The sequence below is a fragment of the Crocuta crocuta genome, unplaced genomic scaffold, assembly GCF_008692635.1.
Source record: "Crocuta crocuta isolate KB4526 unplaced genomic scaffold, BGI_CrCroc_1.0 scaffold29, whole genome shotgun sequence".
Taxonomy (NCBI): domain Eukaryota; kingdom Metazoa; phylum Chordata; class Mammalia; order Carnivora; family Hyaenidae; genus Crocuta; species Crocuta crocuta.
In genome coordinates, this window is record NW_027533280.1 from 3,436,276 (window position 1) to 3,455,979 (window position 19,704).

General features: G+C 42.5%; 1 protein-coding gene across 1 annotated transcript in view; it reads left to right on the forward strand.

Moving 5' to 3' along the window:
• Positions 1-19,704, forward strand: part of CLIP1 (CAP-Gly domain containing linker protein 1) — a 108,765-nt gene that overhangs the window by 22,181 nt on the left and 66,880 nt on the right. The window contains exon 3 of the mRNA XM_077747952.1: positions 3,034-3,605. Within this exon, the coding sequence (XP_077604078.1) occupies positions 3,034-3,605 (572 nt within the window). The remainder of the gene's footprint in view (positions 1-3,033; positions 3,606-19,704) is intronic.

Consider the following 19,704-nt stretch of genomic DNA (forward strand, 5'->3'; position numbering starts at 1 on the left):
AAGGGAACAGATAGTACAGTCTAGTACAATCTAGCTCATGTAGGAAACCATCCCATTTCATAGATGAACCCATGACCTTGATTATCTTCATCCTCTTCCTCATCTGCTCTCCATCTCCTCCTCTACCATTTCAATTTACATCGCATAATGGCCACATCCCATAATGGCCATCAAAGGTCTTTAATTTAATGAGAGAGACAGGAGAGGGCATCTGATGCTTGCTTTTATGGTCTTATAATGTGGTTTATACACTATTAGATAGGTTATCAGCCATACCAGACAGTCAGAAGTCCACCATAAAATATTAGGTCCACCCTTGTTTCTTTTAAGTTTTTCCATAAAACCCCATTGATCTGTCATGAGGGCAGGGATCTTTGTGGGGTTTTTTTCACTGCCCAAATCCACCCACATACCTAGAACACTGCCTGGCTCATAACAGAAGCTCATTAAATATTTGTTGACTGAATGAGGGTCCCAAATTATTTACATTTTGTGTATTGAGGATAAACCTGGGTTTTTATCAGAGACGCCATGAAACATCTTAGATGAGAGGCAAGCTTTACTTTGACATCTCCTATTCTCCTTTCTCCCAAAATCCTTCCTCTCTTTAGGACTCCTTCCTAGAGCCCTTCCATGGTTATACTCACCCCTGTTTTAGAATTGTCTTTTTCACTTTTAGCATTTTTTATGCACACTCCTTAGCATATAAAGGCCTTGGGTGCAGGGGATCAGGAGAAATTCAGCTTTGTTTCCTCAACAGTACTTGGCACACACTAGATTTTTAAGAGTCAAGCAGCCTGTAAACACTAAAATTTAATATGCTTAAAAGGAAATAATTGCCAGTTGGAGCACTTTTATCAAGACTGTTTTTCAGAAACTCATGCTTGCAGCACCCTGTGAGGAAGAATCGTTCATGTACAAAGCTGGAATAGATTCTAAAAACCTGACTGAGCTGGCTTGTCTTTGGTGATGATTATCTCTTTGATCTGAGAGCATCTACTGTCTTCTAAAAACAATAACAACACAAACCTTTCGTAAATCAAAACTCCACATTCCCTCTTCAGTGTAGGATAAAGGGATGTTCACCCTCCTTAGGCCATCCAGATAGCTCTGTTCCTTCATCTGTGCTTGGTTTAGTCTGTTGATCAGGCCTCAGGCCAGATGTTATTTCCTCCAGGAGGCCTTCTGTAACTGCTCTGCCCAAAGGCACCATCTCCTCCACAGCACTTTCATAACCTGAAATCACCTGGTGTTTCTCTTGACTGTCTGTGTCCCCATGTCTAGACTCTGTGCTCTGTAATGGCATGGGCTATGCTGTCCCCTGGTGAAGAACAATGCCTGGTATTAGGTGCTGGAGTGGTAGAAACTCAAAGAAGAGAGGGATCATGAATAAATACGTTATTTCATTTAATCTTTATTTTTATTTTATTAGTTTTTTTTTTTAAAGTTTGTTTATTTTGGAAGGAAGGGAATGGCAGAGAAAGAGAGAATCCCAAGTAGGCTCCACACAGTTACTGCAGAGCCCAATGTGGGGCTCGAACTTGTGAACTACAAGACCATGACCTGAGCCAAAGGTGGACCCTAACTGATTGAGCCACCCAGGTACCCCTTATTCTATTACTTTCTTAAAGCTTATTTATTTTGAGAGAGAGCCAGTGTGTGCTTGCAAGCGGGAGAAGGAGGGAGGGAAGGAGAGAGAGACAGAGACCTAGAATCCTAAGCAGTTTCCGCACTGTCACGGAACCTGAGACAGGGTTGGGTCCCACAAACCGTGAGATCATGACCTGAGCCAAAATCAAGAGTTGGATGCTTAACCAGCTGAGCCACCCAGGCGCCCCTAAAACTCTTTAGACACTACTTTCTCCTTACAGATGAAGACATTGAACCCAGAGATCATGTAACATCCTAAGATTGCAATATGCCTAGTAAATGATAATGTGCCTAAGGAGCACCTGGGTGGCTCATTCAGTTAAGGATCCAACTCTTGGTTTCTGCTCAGATCATGATCTCATAGTTTCATGAGTTCAAGCCCCATGTCAGGCTCTGTGCTGACAGTGTGGAGCTTTCTTGGGACTCTGTCTTCCTCTCTCTCTCTCTGCCCCCTCCCTGCTGGCGCTGTCCCTGTCTCTGTCTCTCTCAAAATAAATAAAATAAACTTAAAAAAATGGTAGAGTGGTTAAGAATGTGGACTTGGCCAGTTCATACCAAATATTTAATGAATGCTTGCTGGATGAATGCTTGAATTTCCAGTGTACATATCACATTTCTGGCAAAATTTAACTTAATGTTTTTACCACAGGGTAGAGATTACAAAGTCATCTTGCCTTAGCGGGGCGTTTGGCCAGGTGCTGCCTTTTTCCCCTTGTGATTTCCACATCGCTACCAGCAAAGGAGTAGGGTTTATCTGGTGGTCTTGGAGTGTGATGGCAGGGCTGCAGCACTGTGTGCCCTCCTTCTTCAAGCCTGATTGGGAATCTCTGGTTCCAAGGTCCTGGACTTGTCAGCCTTTCCTGACTGCTCCCACGTGGGAGTAGCGCCCGTCTCCAGGGATCCTAATGGGTGTTGGCTCATGATGTGCAGGGCAGGGGGGTGGAGGAAAAGATGAAATCAAACCTGTCTTATGATCTATGGGAAAGGGACATTTTCCCCCCTTGCTTGGACTTTTTCCAGTCATAATTACTGATAAGGATTGATCACAACAGCTCACTGAGTTTCGACAGCATTGAAAATGGTAGTGATGGGTCAAGTACTTTTTCTTTCGCTTGTTTAGTTGATTTAAGTAATCTCTACACCCAACGTGGGGCTTGAACTCACAACCCCGAGATCAAGTGTCGCACACTCCACTCACTCAGCCAGCCAGGTACTTCAGTGAGTCAAGTACTTTTTGCCTCCTTGTTAACAACAACAACAACAAAGACCACACATCTTAGAGAAGCTTTGGGCTTTCTCTGGTTTATTTCCTTTTAAGGTAGGAAGGAGTTGTCTGCTCGAATATGAAAGTGAGTCTTCTCTGACCCTTTCTTCTGTTTGTAGTTGTAGCTCCAGTGGAAAGAACAACATCCAGTGAAAAAGCATCAAGCGCACCATCTTCTGAGGCACAAGAGGAATTTGTGGATGACTTTCGAGTCGGGGAGAGAGTTTGGGTGAATGGGAATAAGCCTGGATTCATCCAATTTCTGGGAGAAACCCAGTTTGCACCAGGCCAGTGGGCCGGGATTGTTTTGGATGAACCCATAGGCAAGAATGACGGGTCGGTGGCAGGAGTTCGGTACTTCCAGTGTGAGCCTCTGAAGGGCATATTCACCCGCCCGTCGAAGTTGACAAGGAAGGTGCAGGGAGAAGATGAAGCTAACGGCCTGCAGACAACTCCGGCTTCCAGAGCAACTTCGCCTCTGTCCACCTCAACAGCTGGCATGGTGGCCTCGTCCCCAGCAGCCCCTTCAAATATCCCCCATAAATCGTCCCAGCCAACAGCAAAGGAACCTTCAGCTACGTCTCAGATCAGCAACCTTACAAAAACTGCCAGTGAATCTATCTCTAACCTCTCAGAGGCTGGTTCAATCAAGAAAGGAGAAAGAGAGCTCAAAATTGGAGACAGAGTATTGGTGAGTCCAAGACCTTTCTGAGGTCATTTTGTTGAACTGAGACTACTTACTGATGAATGGTTGAAATGCACACAGACAGGCTTAGGGTCTATTCTAGAGGGAGGACCACTCATTTATAGAGAAATTCGTCAACTTTTCTAATTGTTAGGTTTGTGTGTGAAAATGGAGCAAATTAGTAACTGGCTATATAGTATGAGCATAAGTTTGCAATGGTTAGTTTGAGTTTTATCTACCGGTTTAGCCAAAAGAATATGGAATTTATAATTTGTAATTATTACTTGACAAAACAAGCTCAGAAGTGGACTTGAATGAGTTTATAAAAGTTTTTTTCCCCCTGGTTCTTAATTTTTGCTTTAATGATGGTGTTTAGGTGTATATAAGATCCTGCTTCCTTGGGTGTCTTGAAAAACTCAGACATAACAGGATGTTATTTCAGAATTTCTGTGCCTTTGAAATTACCAGGTTCAGATCTAGGAAGAGGAAGGAAATGTACAGTAGTTTCTGTTTACTAATAGGCAAGAAACACAACATGTAAGGTCTGTGATGTATGTGATTCTAGAACCCCTGAATTTATGACATTGATTGATGTATTCTTTGTTTTATTTAAAAAAAATTTTTTTTTACATTTATTTATTTTTGAGAGACAGAGTGAGACAGCATGAGTGGGGGAGGGGCAGAGAGAGAAGGAGACACAGAATCCGAAGCAGGCTCCAGGCTCTGAGCTGTCAGCACAGAGCCCGACGCGGGGCTCGAACCCACGAATTGTGAGATCATGACCTGAGCTGAAGTCGGACACTTAACCGACTGAGCCACCCAGATGCCCCAGATGTGTTCTTTTTTTAAACAAGAGGCTAAAAACACAAGCTGAGTGCCAGCTTTGCCTTTGTGACCTCAGCAAGTTATTTAACTTCCCTGTTTCCTCACCGGTAAGAATGAGAGAATAGTACTAACTAATTTCCTAGCATCATTGGAAGGATTGGAATCATGGGAATCATCATTGGAATCATTGGAAGGATTAAATTAGATAATGCTTTTAAATTTCTTAGCAGCACCTGGTAGACAACAAACACTCGAGGTGGTAGCTCTTTTTCTCACTGATGAAAATTTAAAGCTTTACAATTTCACTCTGTGAACACTTTAGTTTGTTCAGTCAAGGCATGAAGTTGGTCAGCAGTCTCTAACCTGTGCTCTTCCTTTCCTCGTGTCTGTTGAGCAGCTGTAGAGATTGCTAGGCATGGCAGCTTCCAGTAATGCAATGGGAAGATGGGAAGAGCTGTTAGCCCTTGGTTTTTCCCATGTTGTGTTGCCACTGTGCTCCAGAGGAGTCCTGTGGAACTGAGGAGATGGAGGCTCGAAGAAGTGTGGTCACTAGTTCAAGGGCTTCGAACCCGAAGAAGAGTGGACATGCAGTTTAAATTTTGGTCTTTTTACTCTGGTGCCTGTTATGGAGAGCTAATGATTGACGGTATGATTTTTTTTTTTTATGTTTATTTTTGAGAGAGAGAAAGAACATGCGTGCACCCAGGAAAGGGGGCAGAGAGAGAGAGAGGGAGTGTGAGACTCCCATGCAGGCTCTGTGCTATCAGTGTGAAGCCCAATGCAGGGCTTGAACTCAGACCGTGAGATCTTGACCTGAGCTGAAAGCAAGAGTCAGACTCTTAACCAGTTGAGCTACCCGGGCGCCTGACAGTTTAGTTGTAAAATTGGAAGTGTTCTTTGTGGTTTTGTTGCGTCACAGATAAGGAAACTTAAGCCCAGGAAAATGAAGTGACTACCTATGGGTCACATAATGAATTCACAGCAGATTTTAGAGTTAGGACGCAGGACTTCTGCCTCCCTGTAGCACCATGAATCCAGGAGGCCTCACATACCTGTTAGGGGCCTTCTAATACCTCTTACCTTCAAGGGGCTCCTTCTGGATCCCTTTGTTTCAAGGTCAGTGGGTTCCCTCTTCAGTTAGAGTCATGAATTTCAAAGGTGGATGCGTCAGAACTTAGAGCATTTTTAAGACCACATTTCCATGCGATGCAACTCAACCTATATCTCATTTGTTTAGCTGATGTTCACTTGCTGTACCAATTTTGAATTTGGTACAACTGCTCTTTTGTGGCAACAAAGGCTTTTTTTTTTAAGATAATGATTTTTTTTTTTTGATGTTTATTTATTTATTTCTAGGAGACAAAGAGAGACAGCGTGAGCAGGGGAGGGTCAGAGAGAGAGGGAGTCACAGACTGAAACAGGCTCCAGGCTCTGGGCTGGCAGTCAGCACAGAGCCCGACGCGGGGCTTGAACCCACGAACCGCGAGATCATGACCTAAGCGAAAGTCGGACGCTTAACCGACTAAGCCACCCAGGCACCCCAACAAAGGCTTTTTGATGCTTACTTTTTTTCCCTTATTTTTTCCTTTATAGATATTGCTGTCATGAATGCCTTTAAACTTTTTTGCTGTGTATATATCTTACTTTCATAGTATAAATTCATAAAGGTTGGAATTATTAGGTTAAAGGGTATAAACATTTTTAAGGCTTATGGCACATACTCAGGTAGTAAGCTTTGGTTAAATCAGAAGCCTGTTACCTTTGCATGGGACTGCTTTGTAGATTAGATTGCAGGTTATATGCCAGACTAAGTGCTTATCTGTAAACAACTTCTTTCTTTCCCATTTGAGAAAGCACATGGCATACTTTCAAAACAAGAAACTCTCCTTTTCCACCAACGAAAGTGAGAACGAGTTGATTGAAATACTAGTCCAGTGGTATGCTGTTTGACTGCAAAAACAGCCGAAATGACAGGGTCAGCATAGTTAAACTCACAACAAAAGGCTTTCACGAGGATGTCGTGATTAAAGTGGACCTGACGGATAGGAATTGGGCTGCCCAAAGGAAGTGGTGGTGGGCACAGGGAGCCTTTTAGCTGAGGGAAGGGCAGACTCCCAGAGATGGGAAGGAGTTGGCATGTTTGAGGAAGAGGCCAGTGTCTTCCCCTAGGTACAGTGCGTGGTAGGAGGTGAGGCTAGTTAACTATGTGGGGTCTGCAGGGACAGATAACGTGAAGCCTATGAGGACAGGCTGTGTTCTCGTTAGGGACATCAAGAGTGATGTTGGATTTGTATCTTAGGAAGATTGCTCCGGCTGCTTTGTACGGACTGGACTGGAGGTGGGTAAAAACGAGTTGGAGATGACCTGTCTTTGAAGAGGTTGGACATTGAAGGAGAGTACAGAGGTCAGGCTGATGCTGGAGGAGTGCTAGGGCTCAGGAAGGTTCTGTTTATTTTTTTAAAGATGGCGCATCTGGAGTATTTATATCCTGACTAAAATGATCTAGACCCAAGGAACAGGTTACAGACACATTAGAGAGAGAGGGGATCAATGGTGGACTGAGATGTCACCCAAGCTCATACACAGGGGGAATTAACTGGCTTGTGATTAAGAGATGGAGACTTCCTCCATTTTTATGGGAAGGAATAAGGTGAATCTGCAGTCACAGGTTGCATTGTAGAGGTGTGAATGGTGTACTTCTGGGGAAATTTTAATGATATGTTCAGAACTAGTATACTTGGAAGGGAATTTGATTTGAATCTATGAGAATTTTAAGTCTTAAGGGGTATCTTATTGGAAGCGATAAAATTATTTACTGCCTTTAGTTAGTATTTCTAGGAGAAATTACAGGAGTATCTTAGATCCACAGCATTTTAGAGCCTGGACAGAATCTTTTGAGATCACCAAATGCCTTGTTTTGCTTACAATACTGAAGCCTAGAGAAGAAATAGGACTTGCCTCAGCTTGTATAGGTTTGTGATGAGTGTGTGTGCCAATCACTGCCCTTTTGTCCCAGTTCCTGTGTTTTTTTCTACTTTAACATGCTGCTTTATGTAATAGAAATCTTTGATTTTGGGGCACCTGGGTGGCTCAGTTGGTTAAGTGTCTGATTTCGGCTCAGGTCATGATCTTGCAGTTCTTGAGTTTGAGTCCCGCACATTGGGCTCTGCGCTGACAGCTAAGAGACTGGAGCCTCCTTCAGATTTTGTGTGTGTGTGTGTGTGTGTGTCTCTCTGCCCTCCCCCCCTTGTGCTCTGTCTCTCTCTCCCTTTCTCAAAAATAAACACTAAAAAATTTTTTTTAAAGATGAATTTAGTAAGGAAATTAGATATGGAAATCAAATATTTGGTATGGAATTTTCCTAATTAAAGAAAAATACTATTGGTTACCAAAATCCCAGTGAAACTAAGATCATCAGATCACTGTTATGTGAGGCTTGTTCTAGAATGTCCCTAGTCTCACCCACAGAGCCCTCATGGCTCCTGCCATGTTGAACTGGTGCAGAGAAGCCCGCAATTGAACTTGCCTTTTCCATATCCTCGCCCTTTGTAACTTCACTTCTTCAGCCCATTGCCGGAAGAGCAAGAAAGTGGATTTCTGCATTGGGTGCGGTGTTTAGCCTAATGACCTGTGTATCCAAGTGGGAGCTCCGGAGCTATGACTGTATCAGGCATGTGTTTCTTAGGAAGGTGGGTAGGGCTTGCCAAAGCTCCCCTTTGTCACCTTTCCACCCACCGTATACTTACAGTTGCCAGCAGGATGAGTTAGCCATGGAGTACGTTGTGCTGATTTTGGTAATATCTGGAGGCTCTAGGAGGGTCTCTCAGAGCTGCTGGTAACAAATTCATCTATGTCCTTCCCATCTCTCTGTGGCCTCTCTGTGCTCCCATTTGTCCTCATGAATACTGCCTGGGTCTCCCTGAAGATTGCTTTAGCCTATTTGGTGTGACGAGCTGCTTTGGCTTCATACTATGTCACTGCACTCTGAGAGACCTACCTCATTGCAGACTGGGAATCTCTGGGGTAACTCATTGCCCTGAATGCTTTTGAGATGGTCTTGCTGCATTTTTGGGTGTATTTGATATTTCAAAGAGGTGATGGCAGGTCCTTGATGACCGTGATGGACTTCCAGCTCTTGTCTTTCAACATGGTTGTCTCCATGTTGGGGACTGTATGTTCTGTGCCGAATTCTTAGCTTGTGACCATATATGAGAAGGAGACTTGAGCACTTTATTTTAAAACGACAAGCTTAATGTTCTTATAAGCTCTCCCAGAGCTCTTAGGCTAAGAATCTTACAGTATAGATCTGTAGGTCTTTTGGATATTGTGAAAGAAGAAAAAAGTCTTCCTGAGAATTAAAAAATACCATTATTCATAAGATTTCTTTTGTGTGTGCTTGAACCTTAAATAACTGTAGTTCGTCCATATATATACTTCTTTTGTGTGTCTTTCTTGATTTGTTCAATGTTATGTTTGTGAAATCTATCTATAACTTACTAATTTATTAATTTAAAACACATAGGAGGGTCATATTGTGTAAACACCACTTCACAATATACTTCTGTAGATTGGAGGTATGTCTATGCTAGTAAATACAGCTCTTTATTTAAAATAATAAGGGGTGCCTTGATGGCTCCATAGATTAAGTACCTGACTCTTGATTTTGGCTCAGTTCATGATCTCGTAGTTCATGAGTTCAAGCCACACATCTGCCTATGTGCTGACAGTGCGGGTCCTGCTTGAGATTAATATTCTCTCTCTCTCTCTCTCTCGCTCTCGCTCTCTCTCCCTCGCTCTCTCTCTCTGCCATTCCCCTGCTTGCATGTTCTCTCTCTCTCTCAAGACAAATAAAGAAACTTTAAAAAAAAAGTTACTGTTTGGTATCACACTCTTTAGAAGTACTGCAACTAATTTAATCACAGGCATTAGATTGCTCCCATTGTTTTCCCTAGAAATTAAGTTTTTGTGTAAAGGAATATATAAACATTTAAAATTATAATATATTGCCAAATTATAGTCAAGAGCGCTAGTACCATTTTATGTTTACGCAAACCGTATATAAATATTCCCTTTCTAATAATTTGATTTCTTCTGTTTTCCTTAGTCTTCTTACCAGTGAGTTAGAACCCCCAGATCTTCGAGTCTGGTTGTCACATTGCATTTATATTGGGCATTTGTTCATTACCTACCTGGGCAGGTTCTTGTGGAAGCTATTCTTTACCATGGCCTCTTTTACCTTGATTCCTGGATAGTCTGCTATTTTGAAATACAGAAAGATCTGTTATTTTGTATGCCCCAAAGTTGAGAAGACTCTAGGTATTCACATTATGTTAAAAACTTTTTGGAGGGGCGTCTGGGTGGCTCAGTTGGTTAAGCATCCAGGTCTTGGTTTCAGCTCAGGTTTGTGAGTTCGTGCCCAACATGGGGCTCTGCTCTCATAGCACAGAGCCTGCTTGGGATTCTCTCTCTCTGTCCCTCTCCTGCTCACACACTCTCTCAAAACAAATAAGTAAATGCTTAAAAAAAAAACCAACAAAACTCTTTTTGGAGATCTTGGCTGAATGTGCTTATCTTTTCTAGCACAATAGATTTTTCTCGGGGAAATGCAGAGAGCCTCACAGTACTGGTGAGAAGCTGGCTCCAGCAGCTGCCTCCTCTGTGCACAGTCAGGGTCCAGTAGAATCACATCCTAGCAGTTCATGGCGGGTGTAGATGCCCTTCCTCCTCCTCCCTGCTGTTACTTGTGAGAGGGTAGATAAGTGTGCTTTCCCCACTTGTGAGGCTTGAGGATGCATAAAGCCATCTGCCCATCAGATTTCATGTCTTTGGTTTAACCCTCCCCCTACCTCTCTCTAGCCCCGTTGTCCGACACTGTCTGAAGAGGGCCTGCCTCGCCTTCACCTGGACTTCCAGACCACTGTCCATGCTGCTACCTGTCTCTCCCCAGTTCCGTTCTCCACGCTGTTACAGAGTGGTGCATCTAATGTGTAGACCCGATTGTTCTGTTCCCACGTAAAACCCTTCGTGGTGCCCTGTCTGCATCGGTGGTTTTGGTTTTGCAACGTTGGGAGAGTTTTTCCAGGGCTCAGTCCATGGGCCTGGCTAATTAGTGTGAGATTAGGTTCTTTTTGCAAATGGAAGATATCTTACAGATATCAAAGCTGGTATCTCTCCAGTCTTGAGAACTTTGTGTAGGCTTTTGTGGCTCCAGAAGTTCTGGTTGAGAACACAGATCATTCTGGCCTACTGTGTGACTCGGAGAGAGGAAAGATTGACTACTGCCCAGGGCTGAATCTAGTGTTGGAAAGCCTGTTACTAGATCACAGCTTCTAATTCTTAGTATTGCTTTCATGAAATCTTTAAGCAGAATTAACCAAAATATCTTGAACCGAGACTTAGGAGTTTGGGCAAAGAATATTTTGAACAGGGCTTCTAGAGATGGAAATATGTAGAAATCTTTCTTGCAGCTTCTCAGGGATTGGTAATGGATTTGTTTGACTTCTTCCTAGTCCTCAAGTAATCTTTCCAGGGAACATTTGTTTAATATACATACACGGTATGGTTAGCTGTTACATGTGGGCTCGTTTTTTTTTTTTCTTTTTTGTGGTAGTATTCTACAAATACTATGAATGATAGAGTGAAATAGTTACAAGTTAATCTAGTTGGTGAGCATACTAGCATCTTTATACATTTTTATGTCTTTTATCTTAAAAACTAAGTAAATAAAGAGATGCTGTCTAATACCCAGGTGGCATTTCAGTTTTCTGAATTGCCAACCCCTTAAGGGAGTCCTATTCTTGCTGCTGTGACATACATCCATTACCGCATTTACCATTTTTTTTTTTAAGCTAAACCTATCTTCTATGTGGGTATAAAAGATAGCTGGTATAAATATTTTTATCTTCATCTTTTTAAAATTCATTTTGAGAGAGAGTGCAAGCATGAGTAGGGGAGGGGCAGAGAGAGAAAGAATCCCAAGTGCTTTCAGGGCAGAGCCTGAGACGGGGCTTGATCTCTCAAACTGTGAGACCATGACCTGAGCCAAAATCAAGAGTCTGACGATCAACTGACTGAGCCACCCAAGGCACCCCTCTATTTTGTTTTTAAACAACTTTATGGAGGTATAATACGTGTTTCCATTGTGAGTGTACAATTCATGGTGTTTAATAAATGTATAGTTAGACAATCTCTGCAATCCAGTTTTAGAACATTTCTAGCACCCCAAAACGTTCTTTTTTTATCATTAGGCAAATAATTTTCCACTCACCTTCAGCCCCAGGCAATCATTGATCTGCTTTCTGTTTTATGTCTTTCCGGGACATTTTCTATAAATGCCATTATATAACATATAGTTTTTTGTGTCTGGCCTCTTCCGTGTAACATAATGTTTTAAGGTTCATCATGTTGTAGCTCTTTGCTTTTCATGGCTAAATGTATTCCATTTTATAGGTATATCACATTTCATTATCCATTCACCTATGTATTTTCTTAATTTTTTGTTAAAGGAATTCCTGCTCCTACTTCAAAATGTCCTGATTTTGGTACTTACTTGTAAGCTTGTGTAAAAAAAGTCAGTAGTTCTTTGCCCATGCTCTGATGTAACAGGTTAACCCTCTTCCCACCTCACCTCCTTTTTCTTTCTGTTTCTTAGTATTTTTATAGGTTTTGCAGAAGGGAAGATGAATTTCAAGAGTTAACGTGCAAAGCAAGCATAACTTTTGTCTTTATAATTATGCCATCTTTTTTTTTTTTAACACCTGTTTGTTCTCAGGAGAGTGAGAGTTTATGAGAGGATACCTGTTCCACATCATCTGCACTTGTATTATTTTTCTAATGGGGTTTACTTACTATCATGTTATTGGTGGAGAGACTCAAAATGATGACATAGAGTGAAGAAACAATGATGTTTACTTGGCCCAGGGAACCTGTAACAGCTGTATTTAACACCTTCAGTAAATATGCTGCGTGCCTGCTCTGTGCCACACCTTGTTCTTGGTGCTGTGGATTTGGCAGTGACCAAAACCAACCGTTACCTAATAGGGCTTCCTATCATTAAAATAAAAATGTGAATTCCCTCCTACGACCTGCAGGGCCCACGTGCTCTGGATCTGCCCACCCTTCCCACCTCCAATCCCTCGAATGTCTCCCTTCCCTACCCCACTCAGCCATGCTGGCCTCCTTGGTGTTTCCAACCCCAGACTTGTTTGCACCTTGGGATTTGCTGTTTCTTCTGCTTGGAATGTTCTGCTGCTGGGTCTTCACACGATTAATGCCCTAGTAGTCATTCGAGCCTTGGCTCAAAGGTCACCTCCTTTTTTTTTTTTTTAAATATTTTTACTTATTTCTAGGAGAGAGAGAGAGACAGCGTGAGCAGGGGAGGGTCAGAGAGAGAGGGAGATACAGACTCCGAAATAGGCTCCAGGCTCCGAGCTGGCAGTCAGCACAGAGCCCGACGCGGGGCTCGAACCCACGAACCGCGAGACCATGACCTAAGCGAAAGTCGGACGCTTAACTGACTAAGCCACCCAGGCGCCCCTCAAAGGTCACCTCCTTGAGGATGCTTTTCCTGCAGCCCCAGCCGAAGATCCTCCAGACAGTATCACATCACCTGACTTTGCTTTGTTTCCTAGCCCTCTATGTTACTTAAAACGTTCATTTCATTTATTTACTTGCTGAGTGTCCATTTTCCCCTGACCCAAATTTAGGTTCCGTGAAAGTCTAGAGACTTTGTATGGCATTCATGATCATATCCCCAGCACTTAGGATAGTGCCTGACACACGGTAGGTGCTCATAAATATTTTTAAAGAACTGGAGAGTTTTCAGTACCCTCGAAGAGTGGGAGTAAAATTAGAAAGGATGACCACAAGAGGCGCAGTTAGGAGCCATGAGTAAAAACAGGGTCGGAAGGTTTTACCCTTCTCTGTGGGGGACTTGCTCCAAAGAACCACCCCAGTAGGGTTGGCTCTCTAGTTGAGATAATACGAAATACCTGTGCTGCCACCTTCATTTCACAGCTGATTAAGTTTTAAGTCAGGGCTAAATTTGTACTTGGTAAATACCAATTTGCTATATTTACCTTTTTATAAATAAACTCCTTAACTTAGGATATGGCAAACAAGAGGCCACCTCAGAAGTTTTGTTGCTCATAACATTCCTGTGAAACTGTCCCTCATTACCACTCATTGAACATTTGATAGCTTTGTAAACCAAGACACAGATTACATGGCTTGTTTGGGATTGATAATAAATAGATGGGAGAGTTCAGAGAGCATTAAGTGTTTCCTCTTTCCTGTTTGTGGACCTGCTCATTAGCTGGCCGAATTTATCAGTGTTCTTATTTGCCACAGGAGTTTGCAAGGAGAATATTTGTATGTTCACACAGCATTTTGTAGAAGCCTCTTAAAATGCTTACTACTTTTCGCTGGAATTGCTGGTCTCAATTTCTCTATCAGTGACCAACACTGTATTCTGTTTATATTTGATTCTCAAGGACCTAAGCACTCAAATATATATATACATATATATATTTTTTTGCAAATAGTTTATTGTCAAATTAGTTTCCACATAACACTCAGTGCTCATCCCCACAAGTGTCCTCCTCCGTGCCCCTCCCCCCCACATCCATCAGTCCTCANCACTCAAATATGTATTAAATGAATGAACAAGAACTTACAAATCTGAGATTTGCTGAAGCTGAAGAGCCTGATGTGGGGCTTGAACTTAGGAACTATGAGATCATGAACTATGAGATCAAGCTGAAGTTGGACACTTAGCCGACTGAGCCACCCAGGCACCCCTCTAGTAGTGACTTATTTTGACTTAGATTCACTACATTTTAGGAGTTAATATGCTCATTGTCTGAAAGTAGAGGGAGTAAATGGTAGTTATTTGTGTTTGTCATGGAAATCTAGTTTTTATATTTGTATTAAAGATTTGTTTTCTCAGGGCATCTGGGTGGCTCAGTTGGTCAAGTGTCCGACTTCGCTCAGGTCATGATCTTGCTGTTTGTGAGTTCAAGCCCAGAGCCTAGAGCCTGCTTCAGATTCTATGTCTCCCTCCTTCTCAGCGCCTCCTCCACTCATGCTTGTGTGCACTCATCTTGCTCTCGTGCTCTGTCTCTCTCTCTCAAACCTAAAGCACAAAAAATTTTTTTAATTTAAAAAAATGTGTTTTCTCTAAGAATCTTGGTATCTGCCCCTAAAGCATAGATTTGAAAATTGGGTCTTATATCTAATACAGCAGCATATACTAAAATACTGTGGATTCTCTGGAACGCTTGAGAAGTAAAACTAACTTTATAAAACCCTGTATTTTGTTTTTTATTTTCAAGAGAGAAGGCATGAGCAGGGGCAAGGGGCACAGGGAGAGAGAGAGAATCCCAAGTAGGCTCTGTGCTGTCAGCTTGATCCCATGGGCTTGATGGGATCATGTGAGGCTTGATCACATGACCTTGGGATCATGACCTGAGCTGAAATCAAGAGTCAGGTGTCCAACTGACTGAGCCACCCAGGTGCCCCTATAAAATCACATTTAAATGCTTAGAAAAAAATCTGACTGTAGAGTGATTAAGTAAAAAAGGATTTGAATGAATGAATGAATGAATGACTTCCTGTCTCTATTGAAGATATTTTGAGCAACTACTGATGATCTTTTACAGGAAGAGGGAAAGTATATGGTCTGTCATATGAGTTAGGAGGTCATGGTTTAGTGGGAGAAAAAGTATAAATAACTGCTCATCCTAGGAACCAGTAGTCATCCATTTCAAACAAAGTTTGTGGCATGGTTTTTTTTCTTCAGGATAAATGTATATTTTATTACCTGTCTTTAGAAGAAATAGTTGCTTATGTGCTTATTTGTGGTGTTTAAACTTTTTTTTTTAGTTTTTTTTTGATGTTTTTATTTATTTTTGAGAGAGACCGTGTGAGCAGGGGAGGGTCAGAGAGAGAGGTAGATACAGAATCTGAAGATAGGCTCCAGGCTCTGAGCTGGCAGCACAGAGCCTGACGCAGGGCTCAAACCCACAAACCATGAGATCATGACCTCAGCTGAAGTCAGAGGCTTAACCGACTGAGCCACCCAGGTGCCCCTTTAAACATTTTTTTTAATTAAATTTACTTTTTTTATACAAACATTTATTTTTCATACTCAATTGGGGGAAAGGAGAAAAGTCAGTTTGCCCTGCCCAATGATGATCTTTCTGAAGGAGTCTCCATTCATTCCATAGAATTGGATAGGTTGCTTGATCTGAGGATTTTGGACTATTCATTCATAAGGAGAATGTCCTCTGAAGAGCGTGGGCAGGGGGGTCTTTGTGAGCGGCTTCGCTGGCGCACAGCCAGACTGCCTCTCTGAGTGGAGCTTTTCCCACACTGGCCACGCAGATAGGGCATCTGTCCTGTGTGGATTTTGCTACGTAGGATACAGTTCCTCCTGGTCTGGAAACTTCTGGCACTGGGTACAGGCATAGGGTTTCAGGCCTGTGTGAACTCTGAGGTGGGCAGTTAAGCTTAGTTAAGTTCCTTTCTTTTTTATTTTTTAAAGAACAAAGTCTTTTTTTTTTTAATGTTTATTTTTGAGAAAGAGGGAGAGAGAGAGAGAATGAGGGAGCAAGCATGCCAACGGGAGGGGCAGAGAGAGAGAGAGAGAGAGGAGGGACAGAGGATTTTAAGCAGGCTCTGTGCTGACAGCAGGGAGCCTGATGCGGGTAGAACTCAGGAACTAGGAGATCATGACTTAAGCTGAAGTCAGATGCTTGACTGACTGAGCCACCCAGTCGCCCATAAGCTTCCTTTCTGACTAAAGGCTTTTCACCACTGTGAATTTTTTTTCCTGAACAGCATGGTGATTTTGATTCCTGAAACTTCTCTGACAAATAACACACTCATAGGGTTTCTGCCTAGTGTGGGATCTTTCACGAAAGGCCAGACCACCTCGTTGACTAAAGCTCTTCTCACACTCCTTGCACTGATAGGGCTTCTCTCCTGTGATTACTTTTGGCCCTGAAGCTTTTGCCACAGTGGGTACACTCAAAAAGGGCTTTGACCAGGGTGGATTCTCTCATGCAAGGTTAGACCACCTCCTCTGTGCCAGAAGGATTCTCCACATTCCCGACCCTCATAGACCCTCTGTCTCACTCCTGGTGAATGAATCTTTCCTGTAGTGTCTTAGATCTCAGGGTTTTTGTTTCAGCTTCTCTCTTCTTGAAGAATTCTGGAAATCGTAGCTTGAGGATCCTGTGGAATCAGAGTGATCATATTTGTGGTGAGGGCTTCTGTCACCACATTGAAAAATGCTACATTCTGGATACTATCTTCCATGACAGTCCAGCAGGGTAGCTGTTGGAAATCCAAACATGTCCATGCCTGCTGAATGTCCTTAATCACCACATGTTCATGTGATTCTTCCACGGGCTGTCCTTAAACACCACAATGGCCTGCAACAGCAGACAGACAAAGGCTGGTGCCGAGCCCACAGCAGCACCCACCTATTTGTGTTATATATATATTTTAATATTATTCTTGAGAGACCGAGCATGAGCAGGGAAGGAGCAGAGAGAGAGGGAGGCACAGAATCTGAAGCAGGCTCCAGGCTCTGAACTGTCTGTCAGCACAGAGCCCTACGTGGGGCTAGAACTTAGAAACCATGAGATCATGACCAAAGCTGAAGTTTGACGCTTAACTAATTGAGCCATCCAGACACCCCTGTGGCATTTAAAAACAAAAAAATAAAGCTTCTGAATGAAGCCTGTGGTTTGCTTGGATTATTTACTGATCACAGCCTGTGAGACCCCTCTTGGAAAAACGATGGTCACGACAGTAACTTAGACTCATGCCCAAAGAATTCAGCAGGCTGTCTGATGAGATTGTATCATCTTTCATGACCTGTGTCCTGTTCATGTGATGCTGGGTAGACACAGCTCTGAGTGATGTGATCTAGGAGGGTGGAGAACACTGAGGTCAGCTTTATGTAGGTGACTGTAGATTCCATGAATACCAGTAAGAGTATTAAAAAGTCAAAGTGCCAGATCTAGCACTAGTAATCCCGTGAGCATGGGCAGACTCACTACTAGCATCTGTTAGAGCCCTACACTGTCAGACACTGCTCTAAGCAATTTTATGTGAATTATTTTACTTCATCCTCACAAGAACTCTAAAATTATCACCATTTCACTTATGAGGAAACAGATTTAGAAATTAAGCAACCTGGCTAGTTAATAGAGCTGGCATTTGAATTTGTCCAACTTCAGAGCCGATGCTCTGTCAGCATATTTCTTCCTTTACTTGCATCTGAGACATTACATTCAGCCTCAGCCATGGGAGATCTTTTTCCTTAGGCTGGTTTATGTGGAAAAATGGCCTTTTCTATGTAGGTTCCAGTGGAGAAAGTCACCTTCTATTTATCCAGCAAATGCTTTTTGAGTGTCTGCCATGTTGTGCTGGGCGTTGCGGGCTGCAGCGCCAGACACCATAGGACTCCTCCTGTGGAGTTTTCTCCATCTCTGTCTTGCCTCAGTGTCACCTGTCATGACATTAGGACACTTCTCTGATGTCCTGGTGCTGCCTGCCCTCTGTCACCTTTCACATGTCCTTCCTGCCCTTTAAGGCCTGAAGTTCCTTAAACTATCTCCCTTGGTTCCTTAAATCAGTTTCACAAAAAGTTTCCCTTTCAGAGAAGTACATAGGCTTGGAAGAGCACCTGGGTAGCTTAGTCAGTTGAGCGTCTGACTCTTGATTTTGGCTCAGGTCATGATCTCACAGTTTGTGGGTTTGAGCCCTGCATCGGGCTCTGTGCTGACAGCTAGCTCAGAGCCTGGAGCCTGTTTCAGATTCTGTATCTCCCTCTCTCTCTCTGACCCTCCCGTGCTCACACTGTCTCTCTCTCTCTCAGAAATGAATAAAAAACATTAAAACAAATTTAAAAAGTACATAGGCTTGAGGCTTTAACATTTTTCCATCTTCAACAAAGGGTTAAACAAAGCTGGGAGGAAAAAAATCTGCCATCCCAAACTCATAGAAAACCATGTGCAGAGAAAATTTGAAACAAATGCCTTTAGTCTTAAAAAGCAAGACAAAAAATAAACGTAGTATTGATCTTAAGAAACTAGAAAGGAGGGGCACCTGGCTGGCTTAGTTGGTAGAGCATGTGACTCTTGATCTCTGGGTTGTGAGTTCAAGCTCACATGTTGGGCCCATGTTGGGCCTAGAGCTTACTTTAAAAAAAAATAAAAATAAAAAATAATAGGGGCACCTGAGTGGCTCAGTCAGTTAAGCATCTGACTTTGGCTCAGGTCATGATGTCACATTTGGTGATTCAAGCCCTGTGTTGGTCTCCGTGCTGACAGCTCAGAGCCTGGAGCTGCTTCAGATTCTGTGTCTCCCTCCCTCTCTGCCCCTTGCCTGTTCACACTCTGTCTCTCTCAAAAATAAACATTTAAAACATAATAAAAATAAAATAAGAAACTAACAAGGAAGTAACAATAAACCAAAAGGAAGTAGGAAAAAGGAAATGGTAAAGATAAAAATGTGAATTCAAGGGGCACCTGGGTGGCTCAGTCGGTTAAGCATCTGACTTCAGCTCAGGTCATGATCTCATGGTTCGTGGGTTCGATCCACGTGTCAGGCTCTGTGCTGACAGCCAGCTCAGACTGGAGCCTGTTTCGGATTCTGTATCTCCCTCTCTCTCTGACTCCCCTGCTCACGCTCTCTCTCACGCTCTCTCTCTCTCTCTCTCTCTCAGAAATAAAAACATAAAAAAAATTTTTTTAAAAATGTGAATTCAAGAGAACAGAATATCAAAAAAGAAAAGAGGAAAAAAAAACCTAAAAGCTGGTTCCTTTTTAAGATTGATAAAATAAATTACCATCCCAAGTTAACGGAGCTTGTTTTAGACTTAGTCAAAATTATTTTTAAATGTATTAAATTAATTAGACCTACTTAACTATCAGGAGAGGCTGATTGAAAAAACTGGAATACATCTACACAGTAGAATGGCTGCAGCTGCAAACAGAAGGAAGGTCTGTGTGTTCTTAAAGGTGCAGCACAGTGCGTGTAAAATTAGCCTTTGTGTAAAAATAAAAGGAAAAAGAATGGACATTAACATTTTCTTTCATCTAGAAGTACAAATGCCAGGAGGAAGGAGACATTGCTAATCAGTAACCATGCTTCCCTGTGTGGTGGGAGTGGGCCAGGTGTGGAGAGGAGTTCAGTGAGGGAGACTCTTTCCTCCCTGCATATTTCTTTCTTTTTTTTAATGTTTATTTTTGAGAGAGAGAGAGAGGGA